At 39.4% G+C, this 19896-nt stretch overlaps 1 protein-coding gene across 1 annotated transcript in view; it reads left to right on the top strand.

Moving 5' to 3' along the window:
- LOC128737195 (A disintegrin and metalloproteinase with thrombospondin motifs adt-1) overlaps positions 1-13164 on the top strand; it is a 61081-nt gene extending 47917 nt beyond the window's left edge. Inside the window, exons 4-14 of the mRNA XM_053831785.1 lie at positions 447-1356; positions 3907-4035; positions 4095-4344; positions 4395-4681; positions 4742-4793; positions 4849-5106; positions 11176-11368; positions 11446-11669; positions 11724-11987; positions 12768-12954; positions 13043-13164. Coding sequence (XP_053687760.1) covers positions 447-1356; positions 3907-4035; positions 4095-4344; positions 4395-4681; positions 4742-4793; positions 4849-5106; positions 11176-11368; positions 11446-11669; positions 11724-11987; positions 12768-12954; positions 13043-13098 — 2810 coding nt within the window. The 3' untranslated portion in view covers positions 13099-13164. The remainder of the gene's footprint in view (positions 1-446; positions 1357-3906; positions 4036-4094; positions 4345-4394; positions 4682-4741; positions 4794-4848; positions 5107-11175; positions 11369-11445; positions 11670-11723; positions 11988-12767; positions 12955-13042) is intronic.
- Positions 13165-19896: the final 6732 nt, after the last annotated feature.

Below are 19896 nucleotides of genomic sequence, written 5' to 3'. Positions count from 1 at the left end.
TTCAAGCATAATCTGCCACAGCTCATTTCGTTTAACTGAATCGTACTCTACTTTGAGGTCTATAAACAAATGGTGAGTCTGCAAGTTGAATTCCCGAATTTATCGTTTAGTTGAATTTATCGAAGATCTGTCGCTATGTGAACATTTGGTCCGTCATGGAGCGTCCCTCTCGAAAACCGCAGTGGTATTCGCAAACAAAGGTTTCCAGCAACGTCTCAGTCTCAGTCTTCTCAGAATTGAGGAGAGTAATGCCTCGATAATTGCGATAATAATTCGAGTCGATGGCCCTTTTTGTAAATCAAATAACAAGCGAATTGAATATAAATTAAAATGACATACAAATTTAACAAGCAAGCATTCTGACTGATTAAACAATGGATAAACAATTATTTTGGAGACCATCCGTGCAACCTGATACACATATATTTCTTTCCTTCCGATTTCAGATGAATATATTTCTGTTCAATTGAAAAAATCGAACTTACTAATAGATGAATCGTTTGCCTTTCTCGAGAGCTATGGAAACTCAACACAACTCATGAACGACTCCTATAGTGTAGTGCACAAATACGCAAACTGTTTCTACCGCAGCGAGAATGCAGCTTTCGATCTATGCGATGGTGAAGTGAGAGGTGTACTTAGATCGGGTCACTCTGATCTGATAATTCATCCACTACCTCAACGATTTGGTTCTAGCAAATTTGTATTAATAAATAGAAGTCCACCATACAATTTTAATACTGTTCTAAGTCAGACTAATGAAAAGCTCAAATTTGAGCCGGATATATTCTCTGATAAACCACAACATTTCAGTTTCGAAAAGAGAAAACGAAACAAGCGACAAACATCTACTGCCAAAATTCCGGAAGCGTTATATATTGAAACTGCGATCTTTATAGACAAGGATTTACATCGACACATGTCAAAGAATTTTCCTAGAAATACAGAGGCAAATGTAATTCGCTTTGTGCTAGCGATGATCAATGGCGTACAGTTACTATACAATCATCCGTCCCTTGGACATCCGATTAATTTCATCCTGAAACGACTAGAAATCCTACATAATGATCAAAAAGATCTTCACCGATCAAGCGATATCGATGTATATCTTAACAGCTTTTGTAACTGGCAACAGAAACTAAACCCCATTTCGGACGCTGATCCAGTACATTTCGATCATGCAGTAATCCTCACTGGGTTAGACTTGTACGTTGTAAGCAAAACCGGGAAAATAAGCAATCAGGTGGTTGGGCTAGCCCCGGTGGCTGGTATGTGTACAAGAACCTCTAGTTGCACCATCAACGAGGGAAAGCATTTTGAGAGCGTATTCGTAGTATCTCATGAAATTGGCCATAAGTAAGTCGAAATAATAATCGGAATATATCTATCTGGTTTCACAGACTGAAGCAACTTAAATCATTGTTTACAGTGTGATGCATATGTATTCGAACAAAAACAAAGTCATATATTTTCGTAAATAAAGGCTGAATTCCGAATTTTACTTTTAGAAGTTTTTTACCCACAGATACAGAACGCAACAAACAATCATTACTCTATCAAATCGCATTTTGCCTGGATAACACTTCAAACGCTTTTCAAAGTCGTTATATGCGGCACGCTCTACTTTCATCGGTATATCATCCCATATCTTGTTGATAACTAACTTAAATTCATCCAAATTATGATATTTATAATCCTTGAGCTTCTGCTGCATGTACCGCCATATCCAGAGGTTCAAATCAAGAGAACTTGGAGGCCATTCCTTTTTCGATATGAAATCCGTCGGATTGGCTTTGCACTACGTCTTCACAAGATTTGCAGTCTGGGCTGGCGTTCCATCCTGTTGAAAGCTGCAATCTTCTTCACCATGCGTTCCCCGAACGTAAGGTATCACATTTTGTTCTAAGACCATTTCTAGATAGTATTTTGCATAAGCCTTCACACCCTTTTCGATAAATACAAGAAGAAGTTTCCCTTTCTTTGAAATGCATCCCCATGCCATGACCGCTGATGAATTTTGGTATCGTGGTACATTCCGTTTGTTCTTTGAAACGTCCGTGATCGAAACTGACTACAACCGATCATGTTGAGCATGATGCGGTGTTTGAAGAACAAACAACTTCTCATCAGAATAGATCACTTCTAAAACACCGTGCCCACAGAGAAGCAGTTTGCATCCTTCCTGTCGATTTTGCTTTGTTACTTCCATTAATCCATGCATTTTAAAAATTTGACGAAGAGATTTACTTTCGATATTCAGTTGAACTGCCATTTTCCGAGCAGCTGTGACAAATTCGTTCTCGAACAACCTATTTGATCTCTGCAGTTCTAAGGCTTGGTTTTCTTCCAATTTTTATTACGGTTTTCAACAAATCCCGTCTCGACAAATCTTTTTACTGTATAGTATACAAATCCTCATTTTATGCCGTGTTGATTGAAGTCACGAAAAATTGTGCCGCATGTAGCACCGTTTCACAATTTATTTATTATCAACGACCATAACTCAAACTCTAGTATGAGCACACAGAACGAGACACAATACGAAAATGAAATTACGTCAAGTATGTCTTAAGTCATGATGCCACACATACATGGTCTTAGTTTGATTGTATTAACTGTATATGCCGCTGCAAGCATAAAATGATTTTTGTTCGAATATATATGTGTCACACTATATAATTAACACACCCTAACGATAACCACTTTAGACTTGGCCAGGGATGGAAAAACAGTGATTTTCATCAAATTTGTGAGTAATCGCCACGCGATCTGATATCGAACGTGATCTGATATGAAGTTTGTCATAATCTGTACAGCCCGTTGGGATACAGCTAGTTGGGATGTCATTAGAAGCGATTCTTTTCAATATCTGGACTTGGCCCTTTTTTATCTGCAGACTTCGAAGCCGGCTGTTAGATTACAGGATAATTACAGCGCTAGTGCAACGATCCTACTCACCCCAGCAGTACCGCCCAGCCGAGATTCGATGACACGATAGCTGGCTGGCTGACCATGTGTGGCGCATATTATCAGTTTCCAATAAATTTATTTTAGAATTTATCCAGAATGTCTTGAGATTTTCGAATTAAAAATTAAATCATTTCAATAGATTCCCTAAATCCTTCTTGTGTCACTTCTTGCTTAGGAGTTGAAAAAAAAACATGTCGTTGACATACTTGCTATTATACAGTGAGCAATTGTAGAAATCTGCAAGGCTTCGAAGCCACAGAGTTACAAATTCTATTTTAGCAAGCGAATGATCTTGGGTTCTAGGTTTAGTAGGATCAGGCTCTTTTGTGTCAAAGAACATAAGCAAGAATTCATTCTTTGACACATTTCACTCCTGCCACAAGACGAAACTTTTATCATATAATGCAAATGACAAACCGATTCTACCCTGAAATTTAAAGTAGAAGGCTTTAACTCTGTTTTAGATACTGCTACTAATTTTAATGAAACATTTTTTTCAATTGTTGGATGTATGTACTAGACATTAACCTTTACATGTTGTGTGCTTCAAGTTTAGATTCGAACGGTTAAAGAAGTTAAACCTCCAAGAGGGGAGGGGTCTCAATTCAGCATAAAAAATTCTAGTCTCCAAAACACTCACATGCCAAATTTGGTTCATTTGCTTTGCCCTCTTAGTCGGGGGAGGGATTTCTAACCATCATAAGAACCTTCCTCGGCCCCAAAAACCCCTACATGCAAACTTTCACGCCGATCGGTTCAGTAGTTTTCGATTCTATAAGGATCATACCGACAGACAGACAGACAGAAATCTATTTTTATAGGTATAGATGATAGTTGCTTCCAAAGTCTGTCGTAACGAGTACATTTATTGAAGATATTTTTCGGAAAAGCCAAGATTGTACAACATTAGTTAAATGCTATTTTCATTTCATTTAGTTTAGGGATGCGTCATGATACATCTGAAAATAACTGCGATCCAAGCTCGTATATCATGTCACCGACACTCGGAAGTGGTAAAACTACGTGGTCTAGCTGCAGTCGTAACTATCTTAATTCGTTCCTAAAGTTTGTAGTATATAATTCTGTATTAGTGCAATCTATCTAAACACTCTTTTACTTTTAAGAACTAGTCAGGCACTTTGCATGTTCGACAAAGGACAATTTGAACAAAATTTGGATCATGGATTGGAAGGCATTTTGCCAGGAGAACGCTTCGATGTCGATCAACAATGTATGCTTAAGTATGGAAAAGACAGTGTCCGTTCCAAAAGTCAAAATATTATTGATGTTTGTCGAGATCTTCACTGCCAAAGAGACCGATATACTTGGACTTCTCACCCTGCGTTAGAAGGAACTACTTGTGGAGCATTAATGGTAATTTTTAAATGTTTATTGCGTTTTATTTTCTAAGCTCACAATTTTAGTGGTGCCGTAGTGGATCATGTGTTTCAAAAATGCGTAGTGTTTCAATACAATCAAGTAGAAAACATACAACGGCTTTCAAAACTATAGATAAAAAAACACTCATAGATGGATTGAAGGCTGCCAGTCTAAAACAGGATATAAGTCGAACCTCAAATTCAGTTCCCAAGTGGGATGCTTGGAGTAATTCAACGGAATGTGAGTCCGGTTGTTTGTATGGTGAATCTGGCAGATTGAAAGAAGGAAGCGTTGGATTGCGGCAATACACTCGAAGCTGCAACGATAGAAGGTAGGAAAACATTTAAACAATATCGTTGTCAATCCTTTATTTTAATTTCAATTTTTATAGAAAAGTCTGCGTTGGAATGAGTAAGAAATATGAAACTTGTATAGCAAAACAGGTTTGCATCTTTAAACACAAAACTTTCTGCACAAATTTACTAAATACCATTATAGTGTTACAATATTGTTCGAACTACAATACTGGAATTTGCGAACCAAATTTGTGCTCGCGCCAAAGAATTTGATTCTGATATTATGGACTTGGGAATACAAAGAGTAGCAGTTGACGCAGAGGATGCATGTAAAGTTTACTGTGAAACGAAATCCGGTGAACCCAAGACAAAAGGGTGGATTTTTCCGGACGGGACCACATGCAGGATTCAAAACGCGGACTTAGACGACACATTTTATTGCATCAGTGGAAGATGTCAGGTATACTTCAAACATTTTTTGCACGTTAGGTATCATTTTCAATACAACACAGATTAAAAACTGTACAAGCACATTTCATTCATTAACTTGATAGTAGAAATACTCGAAAGGTGCTTATGAGAAAGCATAGAGTTTTATCACTGAGAAAATTTAGCTAGAATACTTATACATTTTACAGGGTTTCTAAATTAAACATATAATCAAAAACCTGATTTAAACCACCTAATGATGAAAGGAACCTTTGTTATACTATCTCGTTTGTTATTAGAGATGCAATTTTATCACTGGTTAAAATTAACACTATAACGAAAAATGAACACGAGAAAAACACACTGTTTTGCCTAACAGAGAAAATATTAATCAGTCACGCTTAAACAAGGTAGAGTTTTGGATGTTTACGACTACGAGCTCTTTTCTTGACATTATTTAGTAACTATATTTATGAATTATCTTTTCATTATCAACACAAGATAATATAAGAAAACCATGTTTTCACTAGATTTAAAAAAAATAAAAATTTCTAATGTTTTGAATATGTCGTAGAGAATATATTCCTACAGAATGGCGACAGGCCAAAGTAGTGTTTATACCAAAAGCAAACAAAAAAGACAAATCTTCACCAAAATCATTTAGACCAATTAGCTTGTCATTCATATTCCTGAAAGAAATGGAAAAGCTAATTAATGAATATGTTAAAGATGTGATACTCTGTAAAAAACCTCTAAGTAAAAATCAATTCGCGTATCGAAGTGGCATGTCAACAATTACTGCTCTCATTTCTATCGTAAGTAAAATAGAAAAAACTTTTGAAGCCAAAGAACCCTTACTAGCAGCATTTCTGAATATAGAAGGAGCATTTGATAATGCTAACTATATCTCAATGGAAAATGCAATGAAAAGGCATGGTTTTGCAAACTGCTTGTTTGAGTGGATTGTTGTAATGCTGTCGATACAAGAGATACTTTCCAATCTTGGGGAATCTGCATTAAAAGTTATATCTGTTAAAGGTTTTCCACAAGGGGCATCATTTTTTCGTCATTTAAAGCATATATGCGGAAACTGATCGATATTCAAGCATATTTTTGGAAGTGAAATGTTTTGAACCATGCCAAATTCGAAATCCCACTGTATATGGAATTATTTTGCGCCTTACAAAAAACGGGTAGAATCCATCAATGAATTACATATCGGGATCGATCAGTTATAAAATACGTTTAATTTGTAGTATATCTTTTGTTTCAAATTATTTATTGAAAATGTGCCAATATTATGTACCTCTTGTGTAGGCCTTAGAATTTGCGCCAAAAGACGTGGAATAAACACACCGTAGTTATGCAAAATAGTGTTATGCTTAAGGCGCACGTTCTGCATTACTTTACCTTATAAGTGGCTAGAAGAATGTAATGGGGTGAATGCTTGGTAAAGTGATTGGTCGGTGAGGTTGATAGATTACTCGCGTGGTCACGTCTCATTTGCTATACAGCGCACTTCTTCCGACACTAGGTTTAACCCATTTCCTCCCAGCGTTGCGAAAACGCAACGCACTTTCATTCGATTCTAGAGAAGGCCCGGTTTAAGATATCAACTTGGACCCTGAGAAACAAAGAAAGATTGGAAAAAAAATTTAATCGACCTGTTTTTGCTCAACGGTCAGATGTTACATGTAACAAAATTACAGCTGTGACAAAACAACAGGTTTTGCTATTTTTCAGACAGTTAAGGAAAAATGCTCATAAAACTCGATTTTACCTCTATTAACGCCTGACCTATCAATCAGTGTTAGTAAGAATCGGTTGCTTGCCAAAAAAAACTTTGTTTCATAATTTTGATTATTTTTGTAATTTTAAGATAGGTTTGAACCTTTGCGTTGCGAAAACGCAACGCTAGGAACTAACGATATTGAAAATTTGCAACGGGAACGTTTGTTTTCGTTCGTTCTCTCCGGTGTTTCATTTGATGTCGTTGCTTTTTAGTAAACAAATGAATGTAAATCTTATCTTTCGTTTATTTAAAATATTCCGGAAACATTATAAAAGTTTACATAACATAGAATGCGCAGCTTCAAACACTGATGGCAGATGGAGAAGCCGTTGTGATAAGAGCGTAATAAAATTGTTCAAGTACCTTTGCCTCCGGAATATCTGGAGGAATTGAGTGATGGCAACGACAGTTTCATGGACCCAAATTTGATGTTACAACCTTTCTGGAACGTGTTGCTGGCATTTAAACATCTGCGATGACGTGCATTTAGCATTCAAACTGCATACTATGCGACTAGTGCAAAGTTGGTCTCCAACCCAAATGTTTCGATATCTATCATAAAACATAACATGTCATACTCTAAGTCGTTCATTTAATCTTTATTAATACTCAAAATCACAAAAAAAAAATCCCAAATTTGATTTAACGGTAAAAAAGTATGAAGCATTTATATACATAATAATGAAGGTATGCAAAAACGGTATACCCTTAACGCCCAGCGTTGCGTTTTCGCAACGTAGCGTTGCGGGACACAGGGTAAAAATACATGTCAGCGGCTTTTTCTTAGTTGACCTAAAAGAGAATTTTCCTGAAAGTTTCAACTTTCTATCCCTACTGGGAAAAGTGTGGGGCTTAATGGGTTAATGTACGGTACGGAAGAAAAATCATTTGCCGTTTTTTTGGAAGTCCAATTTAGTGCTGGCTACACAATATTTTTATTTGAGAGTATAGCTTATTCAATTATTGCGTAGCTAAAATCAATGGAATAAGCGGTTGATAAGCTTCTATACATCAAAAATGTTCCTTGATATGTCGAATTCTTTTTCAAATGACAATTAAAATGGTACCTATAACAAAAGCTCTTTTAACCAACATGTGGATTGAATCGGATTTTTTTATAAATCTAAGGACAGCACAAATTCATCATCGGAACGGGCGGTCTCTTGCAAGCAAACAACTGATTTACCGGTTTCCTAACATTGCGCAGTTTACAATTATATTTATTATAAAACTATAAACATTATCACTATTATTTTAAACATTCGATCTATTTGCCCTAAAATTTGATTTATTTTATTTTATTTAGTTTTTATAATCATAACGTAAGGATAATCCTTTTAAGGGGACATGAACGACTAAAATTTTTGAAAAAATCATTATTTTTTTATCTCAGATTTTGATTCTGGAGTCTTTTCCGCTTATTTTGATGCTAAATTTGTAATGATGCGACCACGGGAAGTGGTCGAAAAACGATCATACACATAAGCATTCCAGTGCGGCGTGGAACAACTTCGGCGGAATAAAACGCCGCTCCACAGAGGAAAATTTGGACCAAAAAGCTGGCCAAAATGAGGAAAATTAAAACTCGTTCAATCACCTCCAATTAAACCTCGCTGTCTTCCCAGATACCTATCACACAATGTAACGTTAATTTTGAATCCATTTGTTTTGTTTACGTCTTCCATAGAGCTGTCAAACTTCGAGTAAAAATGGGCCATATACTTTCGCTCATATAGGTAAGGATGTTGCCTTTCTTATTTCTTAGGCTATACATATCCTATCGACCAGCTGTAAAAAGGCTTTTTAAACTCAAAGATTTTACAATTATTTGTTGATATAGGTTTTAGATTTCAACGAATATAATGATGACAAGCGAGCACGGGGGGGCAAGAAAAAAATAATAACATCAAACCTTTAATAACTAAACAAAGGAGAAGAAACCAGTGTTTATATTTCCATATTAATACAAATTTAATACAAAAACGTTGTACAGTACTTAAATTTCAGTTCAAACCGAACCAATCATCAAAATTTTTCGATTCAAGCACATAAAGTAAGCATTGTGGTTGAGATGAACCAGCTTGATAATAATGGAGTGCCACTGCATCACCTTAACCGTTATGTGTGCAACAGGGTACCCGGGTACCTTTTCAGTTTTAAAATAGTTATAACTCATTCAATTTAAAACATATGTCATTGAAATTTTGCGACATATGTTGCGACTTGTTGATCTTAAGTAATTGAGGTTTTTTTTGGTGCATATTCATAAAGGGGATTAGCAATGAGAGGCACTTGAATTTTTTTATTACGTAGGAGGGCGACAAGGGTACCCGGGTACCCATGATTTGCTATGTTCATAACTTTGGCTATCTTGAACCGATTTGGACGAAACCAGTGGCATTTGATTCGTACATTTAACTAGTTTTGATTAGAAAAGCATTTGGCCATCAAATGACATGTAGTTCCCGGGAATTGGTAATTCCGGAGCAACGTCCGGTAAAACGTGGGAAGCCGCTTGTTTTGAAAGAATATCAGCTTTCAGCAAAGCTATTAGCTTTGAACTCGACATTGTGGACCCTTTTTTCATGTTATTATATAAATTGGTGAATTTAGACCGCATTGGCCATTCCAGAATTGGGTTCCTGTAGGGTTACACATGGCCAGTTGGGTGCCTATTCCGATATTAGAATTGGTTTAGCGGATCTTTTAGATGTTTCGAACTGATATGGCCAGTTTAGTACTGATTATTAATTTCGGGACTGATTCCAAATGTATAACGGGTGGTTCTACGTTTTGAACTGTTCTGATAATGCTAAGCATTATCTTGAATCCTGCGGTATCATCTGTGACCCCATAGAAACCATTTTCGAAATAACCAATCAAAATACATCGAAATGTAAAAAATATCACCTACCGAACTAATTCCAAGAACTTTGATACCCATATTGCTAGGTTTAACCTCCAATCCTAGACTGGCCACCCATTACCCCACAGGAACCTACTCCGGAATGGCCAAGCTGATTCATCTCATTATATGAAATAGTTCATTGTATGAATTTTTAGAGTTTTTATATCCGCATGACTGATTTTCCTGCAATATAATCAGTTCTCTACCTTACAGCGGATACTCTGTCGGAATTCCGGATTTTCGGACCCCGTATGTCTTTTAATGGCCAGATGGCCAAATAATTCAAAACTAGATAAATTAGCGAATCAAATGACACCTTTTTCATCAAAATCGGTTTAAAATTGTTGATGTTATAACAATATCAATTTTGGGTCCCCGGGTACCCTTGTCGCCCTGCTAAAGGTGTTTTTTTAGTAAAACAATCATGAATTAATCGGCAATTAAAGTTAAAATGACCCATAATTGTGTGTGACCCATGATTGTGGACTGATTGTACATGATGGATCTGGATTAGGTTTTTCTGTGAGCGAAGCCCATCGAAGGGGTTCCATAATGGACCGAGAGAAGCATGCGTAGGAAAACGAAGGAAAGTGTTTAAGACCTCTCTCTCACCTCTTTATCTTACCTCTCTCTCCCTTTATTCACGCAATTTTTATAAAAGTTTCCATTCTTCAACTATCAGTAAATCCAACAGCAGAAAAGTTTTGCTACACTACTAGGTAGATACAAACTTAATTCCATAAAAAAATACTTCATAGAACTAATGATACTATTATTCACTTATTACCGCTAGTTTACTCTAATAAAAATGATTAACAATACTTTTGGCCAACTTTTCGGCTCAAATACTCCTATGTGGCTCCTGGAAAACCTTGATTTTCAAACTTTATGTACCTTTTTCTCAGAAACTACACGTAACTAACGTATTGAAACAAACTTTTTTTTTGTTTTGTTGGTAGTAGCTTGGCAAAGACTTATATAACTTTTGAGGTTGGTAACCGAAACACAGCCTGAGAAAAACAAAAAAGAAGAAGAAAAGATGGTTGAAAAAATAAAATTTTGTCTTTTTCTTCTTTTTTCTCAAGCTGTGTTTCGTTTACAAACCTCAAAATTTATATAAGTCTTTGCCAAGCTACTACCAACAAAACAAAAACAAATTTGTTTCAATACGTTGTGTAGTTTCTGAGAAAAATTTAATTAGATTGTATTGTATTCAATAGACTTACCTTTACCTCAATATTTAATAACAAAAAACAAGTAAACGATACAAGAATTTGTCAAGATGAGAGCATAATCTTACCACCAACAGCGAAAAGTTTTTTTCTTTTCTCTACTTTATAATAGAAATTATCAAATTTTCAACGAAAAGAAGTAGAAGCTAAAACATATTTTACTTCCAGAAATTTTCCTGCAATAGTTCAAGTGAGAACTTGTACCGAATTGATCCTATTTTTTGCCCCGAAAACCACGTTTCTATTGATAGATATAGTAACAGCATTCAACAAGAAAATGGAAGAGATTACAAAAGTTTGAAATTGAACAAATATAGTTGGTCATCAACTCAAGTCCCAGCAAATCTTACGCAAAATATAGGTAAATATAATTCCACATATGTTGTTAAATGAAAACAATAGTAATCCGCTAAGTGTATTTTCAACGAAACATTACAGCAAACAAACATACGCTCAACCCTAATTCAAACAAGGTCATTGGCTATGAGCAGTGGAGCTCTCGACATTACGATACATTATCGCAACTGCGAGTAAGAGCGAATAAGTGGGAAGCTAAATCAGGTTGCCACTTTAGCTGCATAGGAAAAGCTAGAGGAATTCAAATAGTGGCCTCGAAAATAGATATTCGAACAAACATTCAACTTTGCACCCCGAATACGATTGTATGTAGCTTATGGTAATGTTTCACATTCATTTTCTAAAGATTTATGTTTCAGGCATGCGATAATGTTTTGACAACGTTTGAATATGCGACAGGCCTGTGCAAGCGCTACCAACAAAAAGTACAAGGACTTTCTGGTCTAGGAATGCAAATCGCAGCTAGCGTGGAGGACCCGGATAGAAGTTGCCGTATTGCATGCCAGGATGCTTTCCTACAACATCGTTTTTATTTAGTGAATGGAGACCAGGGACACTTTCCATTCGGAACGCGCTGTAATCACAACCAATCGAATCGTTATTGTGTCAATGGTCAATGTTTGGTAAGTATCTGATTATTGAATCTGGCCTGATTTTTTAATAGCTCATAACTGCAAATGAGAGATTCTCTTTGTGTCTCCTGGTCTCCTCTCTTACGATTATCACGACGCTGCAAATACACGTGACGGTAGCTTTTGCACACGATATGATTGTTTGCGTCATATGCTATCTAATCGAGAAAAATTGTATTGACATTCTTTCGTGCAGAGTGCAGACGTAAGAGAGGAGACAGAAGCTAGGACAGGACGTGCCAAGGGTCAACCGCGGCGTTGACCTAAAATTGACCCAATTTCTAATCGGCTGAAAGCAACGAGCAACCATTGACTGGAAAATATAAGGCGGTATAACTTTCAGTGTTGCTGAAACTCAGTGGAAATACGTCAATAAGTTATTTTTTCCGAATTTTGATTTCGTTTGTATTCTGTAATTCTATGCTTGGTTCTATATTAGTTTTGTTTGTACACGAATTTTAATTTTCAAAATGAAATGCATTACATGATTTTGGTCGCATAAACTGTGGCGTATTCGGAACCTGTTGTTCGGCAAACGAAGTTATTCTTAAAATAATATGTGCAGGCAACAGTGGTGCAGAGTACAGGTGTACAAAGAATATTCAATCGGGATGGCGGTCATAATCAAAAGAAGAGTAAGAAGCCAGATGGCATGTCCTATCCTAGGACAGAAGCTGAGAATTTCTCATTTGCAGTATATGACCCATTTAAAAATCAGGCGAGATAATCTTGTCTTTTTATTTATGTGTTGCGCGTTTTGTTTTATTTTAGCGTTTTGGTGAAGACGACACACCAGTAAATGAATTATATAACAGTTTAGCGCATTTACGCGTCAAACGAAATGCAAGAAGATTAAAAAGACATTTTGATTTTTTTACACCTATAAATATCACTGAAAGAGTTAGTCAGAAGTTCCTCGAGAGTTTGATAGCAAATATTGACTTCACTGGTATAAAAGGTATTCACACATATATGCAATTTGTTTATTTGTTTATGAATGAAATGAAAACAAGATTGATTTTTTCTGTATTTTTTTGTATTTTTAGAAGAAATCTTGGAGGATAGTATAGATTTCACAAATCCAGTATATTTTATACCGTGACATGGGAAACTTTCATCGAGACTGGTTCTGTTCTGCCTCTGGAAACGCTGTTGTAATTAGTATAGTTCGTATAATTTGTAATAAAGCGACATAAATTATTTTATATTATAATCTAGTATCGGTTTACTAAATGGCAATTGAAAGGTATGGAGAAAAAGATAAAAAAAGATAACTTACTTTTATTGGTCCATATCCTCCGCTCTGGCAAAAAATGGATGAAATCTGAAATAAGTATTGCTCTATATTAAATATTTACGGCGCACTCTCACTTTACACTGATGGGTTTCCAAAGTAGAATCAATATATATAGAATGCCAGTGTCGCTGCAGTGCTCGTGGTAAACATCACACATTTGAAAATTACGTATTTACACTGTATGCGCATATGTGTGAGTGATCGATTCGAAACGGGAATCTGATTGTCAAACTATAAAGGCAACCCAATAAAAAATCCTTCTGCTTTTCCGTAAATCACGTAGGATAAATCACCCGATTTGGTCGTTGTGGGGTATTTCGTCGGCAGGAAAATTGTCTATTGGGCAATTTGACAATGTAGTTCCCGTATCCAAGACACGAACCAGCAACATGTTTGCCACCAAAATATCCATGAAACACCAGCGACACTGGCATTCTATATATATTGATTATATGATAACACTGATCTTGAATAACTGTCAAGAATTGCGTTATGAAACTCCCTCTTCTGTTGAGTACTCTTACCACTGCGTCCATTATTTTGAACTATTGTGCTATGCCCCGTTTATTTCTTTTACTGTACGCTTCAAGCTTACCTATCACTTGTTAAGTAAGTAATAGGCTCGTAGGTGGAGCGAGACAGGTACCAATCAGGGATGACTTGGTTTTTGAACATTGTTACCTTGATCGGCGACGCAAAGCAGATCTCCCTTGGCTCTGGTAGACCATTTTTGGGATACTGCACTCTACGTCCTATTAGTGCTCCACAATTGCAGAGTAAGTGTTCCGAGGTATCACGCAAGGCATTACACAAGCGACAAATGTTATCTTGTACGAAACCGAGATTCCGAAGATGGTATTTACTCGCACAATGTCCTGTCACCAGCCACGTAGCCAGAAGGGGGGGCCCGGGGGCCCAATTTTAATTTTAACAGCTTTATATGCATATTTTTTCGTTTAGAACTACAATACATTAAATGTATTGTAATGTATAATATTTATAAGCAGTAAGATATGCATATAATGTATTTGGAGCCAAGATAGAGCTCCTGGCCCCCACCTCTGGCTACGTGGCTGCCTGTCACAAGACCGGTAAGCGTGCTGAGATTTCTTGATGTCAACTTTTGAGTAACCCTAATACACGGCGTTATAATTTTTTTGATTGTTTGAGGGATTGTACGGCCATCCAATTGGCCATGCCTGTTCGGCTCTCCCGTTGTGTCAGCTCACTTTTCAGCACACAGTCAGGGATGCAGCGAAATGGATTTGGAACCGTGAATGGAGGGTTAGATCCACATCTGGCTGGTTCGTCTGCTAGTTCATTCCACTCTATAGCGCAATGACCAGGAACCTAGTACAATTTTACCGAGTTCACTTGGCTTAGTTGCCGTAAGATTGCAATCCCAGACAATTTTTGAGGAGCACTTAAAAACTTTAAAGGCTTTTAGTGCCGCTCCCATACCAATGAAACACAAATTTCCTCGTAACTCGTGAACTAATCAAGCAAGTGGAACAAAATATGACATATGGGTGTTTTTGGAGAGAAGAATGTTTTCTTTGATGAATTGAAACCTTTCCCCGCTTCAGGAGAGGGGGCTCCTATACAAATTTCCTTATAACTCGAGAACTAGTTAATCAAATGGAACCATATTTGGCATGTGGGTGTTTTTGGAGGCATGAATTTTTTCTATGATGAAATTGGACCCCTCTCGGTTTTTAGGAGGGGGGGGGCTCCCATGCAAATGAAATACAAATTTCCTTATAACTCGAGAAGTAATCAAGCAAATGGAACCAAATTTGGCATGTGGGGGGGTTTTGGAGCCAGCATTCTTTTAATGATGGTTTGAGACCCCTCACCCCTGTGGTAGGGGGATAAGGACTCTCATACAAATAAAACAGAAATTTTTGCGTAACTCAAAAACTAATCGAATTCGAGCAATTTTAGATTCTTTCATAAAACATTAATCTTGTTATTGATTAACCACCAAAAACTATCAATAGTAACATTAGATAATTCAGCGTGCGACGGCCACACGCCGCGAGTGTTGCCGGCGACCTGCAGTCGGAAGCGCCGGCCACTGTGAGGGGCAGCCCCCCGTAGAGATTACCTCTATCTAGGTTTATTTATTTTCCTAGATCTACTGACCTCTATTACTTTCCTTCAGTTGGGTCACCCCTGCGAAATGGTACTTTCTACGAAAAGATTTTCCGTGAAATGGTACATCCCGCGTAAGGTTTTTCGCGAAATAGTATTTTGCGAAACTCTATATTCCGCGTTATAGTCAACCGAGAATTGGTGTTCCGCAAAATGGTATTCGGCTAAATGGTTTGTAATGATGACGAATATCTAAATGCTATCCGCTTTATTTTATCAGGCTAAGCAATGGGGGAAGTTTGTCGGGTCAGCTAGTTTGTTATATACTTCTTCTTCTTTCTTCTTCAGCAGCATAGAGCCGGGGTGGCTCGTGCTGTTTCAAGCACTCGTCTCCATTCAACTCGGTCTTGGGCCACTCGTCGCCAATTTCCTAGTCGTCTCAGAAGTCGCAAATCGCTTTCGACCTGGTCGAGCCATCGTGCACGTTGGGCCCCCCTGTTCCTGGTGCCGGTGGGGTTGTTGAAGAAGACTATTTTCGTCGCACTGTCGTCCGGCATCCTTACGACGTGTCCGGCCCACCGTAGCCTGCTAACTTTCGCTAGATGTACGATGGGAGTCTCCCCAAGCTCGTGATTCATACGCCTCCGCCACTCTCCGCTTTCAGTTTGTACTCCGCCAAATATCGTCCGCAGCACTTTCCGCTCAAACACGGCAAGGGCGCGTATGTCCTCCGTAAGCAGCGTCACGGCTTCAAGTCCATAAAGCACTACCGGTCTAATAATGGTTTTGTACATTGTTAGCTTCGTGCGGCGGCGTATGCTTCCTGATCGTAGCGTTTTACGAAGGGCAAAGTAGGCCCGATTTCCCGCTTGGATGCGCCGCTGGATCTCCTTGCTAGCGTTGTTGTCCGCGGTCACCAGCGATCCCAAATACACGAACTCCTCTACCACTTCTAGTTCGTCGCCGTCAACGGTTACCGTCCGTGGGAGGCACGCATTTGTTTCCTTTGAGCCTCTTCCTTTCATGTATTTGGTCTTCGACGCATTTATTTTTAGCCCAATTCTCCTAGAATCCACTTTCAGTCTGGCGTAGATTGCCTCCGCCATCGCAAAGTTCCTGGCAATGATATCGAAGTCAGCTGCAAAGCCTAGAAGTTGGCTACTCTTGGTAAAAATCGTGCCTCTCGTTTCGATGCCCGCTCGTCGGATCACCCCCTCAAGAGCGATGTTGAACAGCATGCAGGATAGACCGTCACCTTGTCTCAACCCTCGTTGCGTCTCGAAGGGACTCGAGAGTGTCCCAGAGATGCGTACGAAACACATCACTCGATCCAATGTAGCTCTGATCAGTCGCGTCAGTTTGTCCGGAAAACCGTATTCGTGCATTATCTGCCATAGCTTGTCTCGATCGACTGTATCATATGCTGCTTTGAAATCAATAAAGATGTGATGCGTGGGCACGTTGTATTCCCGACATTTCTGCAAGATCTGTCGGATAGTAAAAATTTGGTCCGTAGTTGCGCGAGCCCCCATGAAACCCGCCTGATAATTCCCTACGAAACCTTGTGCTATCGGTGACAGCCGGCGTAACAGGATCTGGGAGAGTACCTTGTAGTCGGCGTTTACCAGCGTAATACCACGATAGTTGCAGCAGTCTAGCCGATCACCCTTTTTGTAGATGGGACAAACCACTCCTTCCATCCATTCCTCCGGTAGCTTTTCCTCCTCCCAAATCCTAGAAATAACCCAGTGTAGAGCCTTTGCTAGCGTTTCTCCGCCATGTTTATAAAGCTCTGCCGGTAGGTGGTCCTTCCCAGCGGCTTTATTGGTCTTCAGCAGCCTGATTTCTCGTTTGACTTCTTGGAGATCAGGTGCTAGGACATCACTATCTTCCATGGGCGCTCCTAGGTTAATTTCCGTTCCGCCTCCTTCTGCGACTTCGCCATTGAGGTGTTCATCGAAGAACTGCTTCCACCTGTCGACCACCTCGCGCTCGTTTGTAATTAGATTCCCTCCCTCGTCCCTACACATGTCAGGTTTCGGTTTGGAGTTTGGTTCACCTTCTCATAAAACTTGCGCGTGTCATTAGCTCGGAATAGTTGCTCTAATTCTTCACGATCTCTGTCCTCCTTTTGGCGCTTTTTTCTCCTCAGGATCGTGGTCAACTGGTTCCTAGCTCGTCGGTACTTGGCCAGGTTCTCTCTAGTGGCAATACTTAGATAATTTCTCCAAGCATTTTTTTTCTCTTCCACCGCTTGTTGGCATTCCCCATCAAACCAATCATTTTGTGTACTCCGAGGCTCAATACCTAGTGCCGCGGTAGCGGCCTCTCCGATGGCCGAGCGTATTCTGCCCCAACCGTCTTCGAGGTTTGAAGCACCTAACTCCTCGGAAGAAGGCAGTGCCTCATTCAGTACTCGCGCGTAGTTCTCGGCAGCTTGTGGGTTGTCTAGCTGCCTGATGTTCAGCCGAGGAGGGCGGCTTTGACGTGTCCGGTATACGGTGGACAGCTTTGAGCGCACATGTACTGCTACTAGGTAATGGTCAGAATCAATATCCGCACCCCGACGGGAGCGTACGTTCGTGATGTTAGAGAAGAACCGGCCCTCTATGAGAACGTGGTCAATTTGGTTCATTGTACGTTGGTCAGGTGATCTCCAGGTGGTTTTGTGGATATCCTTGCGCGGGAAAAAGGTGCTTCGGATCACCAGGCCTCGGGAAGCTGCGAAGTTTATACATCGTTGGCCGTTATCGTTTGTGTCGGTGTGCAGGCTATGGGGTCCTACCACCGGTCTATACATTTCTTCCCTACCGACCTGGGCGTTCATATCCTCGATGACGATCTTGATGTCCCGTGACGAGCAGCTGTCGTACGTTGCCTCCAGCCTCGCGTAGAACGCTTCTTTCTCATCGTCGGGTCTACCTTCGTGCGGGCAGTGCACGTTAATGATGCTATAATTGAAGAAACGGCCCTTTATCCTCAATACACACATTCTCTCGTTGATCGCCTTCCAATCAATCACGCGATCCTGCATTCCGCCCAGCACTACAAAGCCCGTCCCCAGTTCGTTGGTAGCGCCACCGCTCTGGTAAAACTGGACCTTTCCGCCACGGATCTTCCATACCTTCTCTCCTTTGCGACAGATTTCCTGCAGAGCTACGATGCCGAGTTTGCGGGGTTCCAGCTGTTCAATCAGCACCCGCTCACAACCTGCGAAATTTAGCGATCTGCAGTTCCAAGTCCCGAGTCTCCATTCGTCGTCCTTATTCCGTCGCCTAGGTCGATGCCGAATATTCCGCTCCGTATATGCTTGAATGTTGTTAGTTTGTGTTAGGTGTGTAGCCGTACTGGGGCAACACTACCGAGTCTCGTGATGGGGCTGCCATCTTATAGTGCCGAGACTCACTACCTCCTTCCCGGTTAGTATACGACCTTAGTTTCCACCGGGGTTGGTTACCCGATCTCCGCTAAGGTTGCTCGTATTCCGGCTGGTACCACGAGGAGGTCGGGATCGGAGTGGCTGGATAAGAGGCTAACGACCACTATGGGGTCTATATTCCGCATTATCCAGCCGTTTACCAACCTTGTTATATACTACAAAGTTTTAAATAAACATGTATTTTGTTCTACCAGCTCAATAGGGGCAAGATGGGTTAGACTGAAAAAGACTTGACTGGCACTCTATGTTTGTCCATATATCTATATTTTTGAGTTTATTTATTGTTGTTATTAAATAAGTTTTTAGCTGGCCCGGCATATATTTTATCCACAAAACAGTTAAAAAAGGCAAAAGGGTAGTTTTCCGACATTTCACTTTTTGTCTGATATAACTTTTATTTTGTTTCGTTTTATTTATTTTGGTTATTTTTGGATTTATATTATTAGTGATTTATCTAAATAAATGATAAGCTGCTTAAAATTGAATTCGTAGAAAAACGCATCGGGTACTTTCCTTAGGTGACCCGTCTTGCTCCACCTGACCCTATATTCTATTATAGCTGTTATCGCTGCCTGGACGACTGTGGGCCAGTCTCCCATAGCTACAGATATTCTTGTTCTGGGACCGTACACTCCAGGACCCATTTTGACTTCCATTTTTGACCTGTCGGTATAGAACTTGATTGAACCACTGTGGAGGCTAGGTCCCTCCCCAACTCATACCGAACGTGAGGGTTCGTTTAATGTGTATGGGATGTCATAGTTGGTTCTAGCTTCCATCCAATCACTATTCATTTCCGCAGCTGGACTGACAAACAGGTAGAAGATTCAGGATACTCAAGTGACCGGTTTTATCTCCGTCGAGTATTGTCTTCAATCGTTTAAGTGTTAGGACACTTTTCTTAGCCTCTAACTGAACATGTTGGTTCAGGGGTAGTAAGTGGAGGATAGCTTCTAGAACCTTTGAAAGTGTGCTTTTCATTGCTCCAGTTACGGCCATGCATGCTAATCGTTGAAGTTTGTTCAAATTTTCAATAGCTGTGGCTTTTATTAGTTTTTGGCCACCATACC

Source organism: Sabethes cyaneus, chromosome 2, assembly GCF_943734655.1.
Source record: "Sabethes cyaneus chromosome 2, idSabCyanKW18_F2, whole genome shotgun sequence".
Lineage (NCBI taxonomy): Eukaryota > Metazoa > Arthropoda > Insecta > Diptera > Culicidae > Sabethes > Sabethes cyaneus.
The sequence above is the reverse complement of the archived record's forward strand: the minus strand, read 5'-3'. Positions and strand labels throughout refer to the sequence as shown.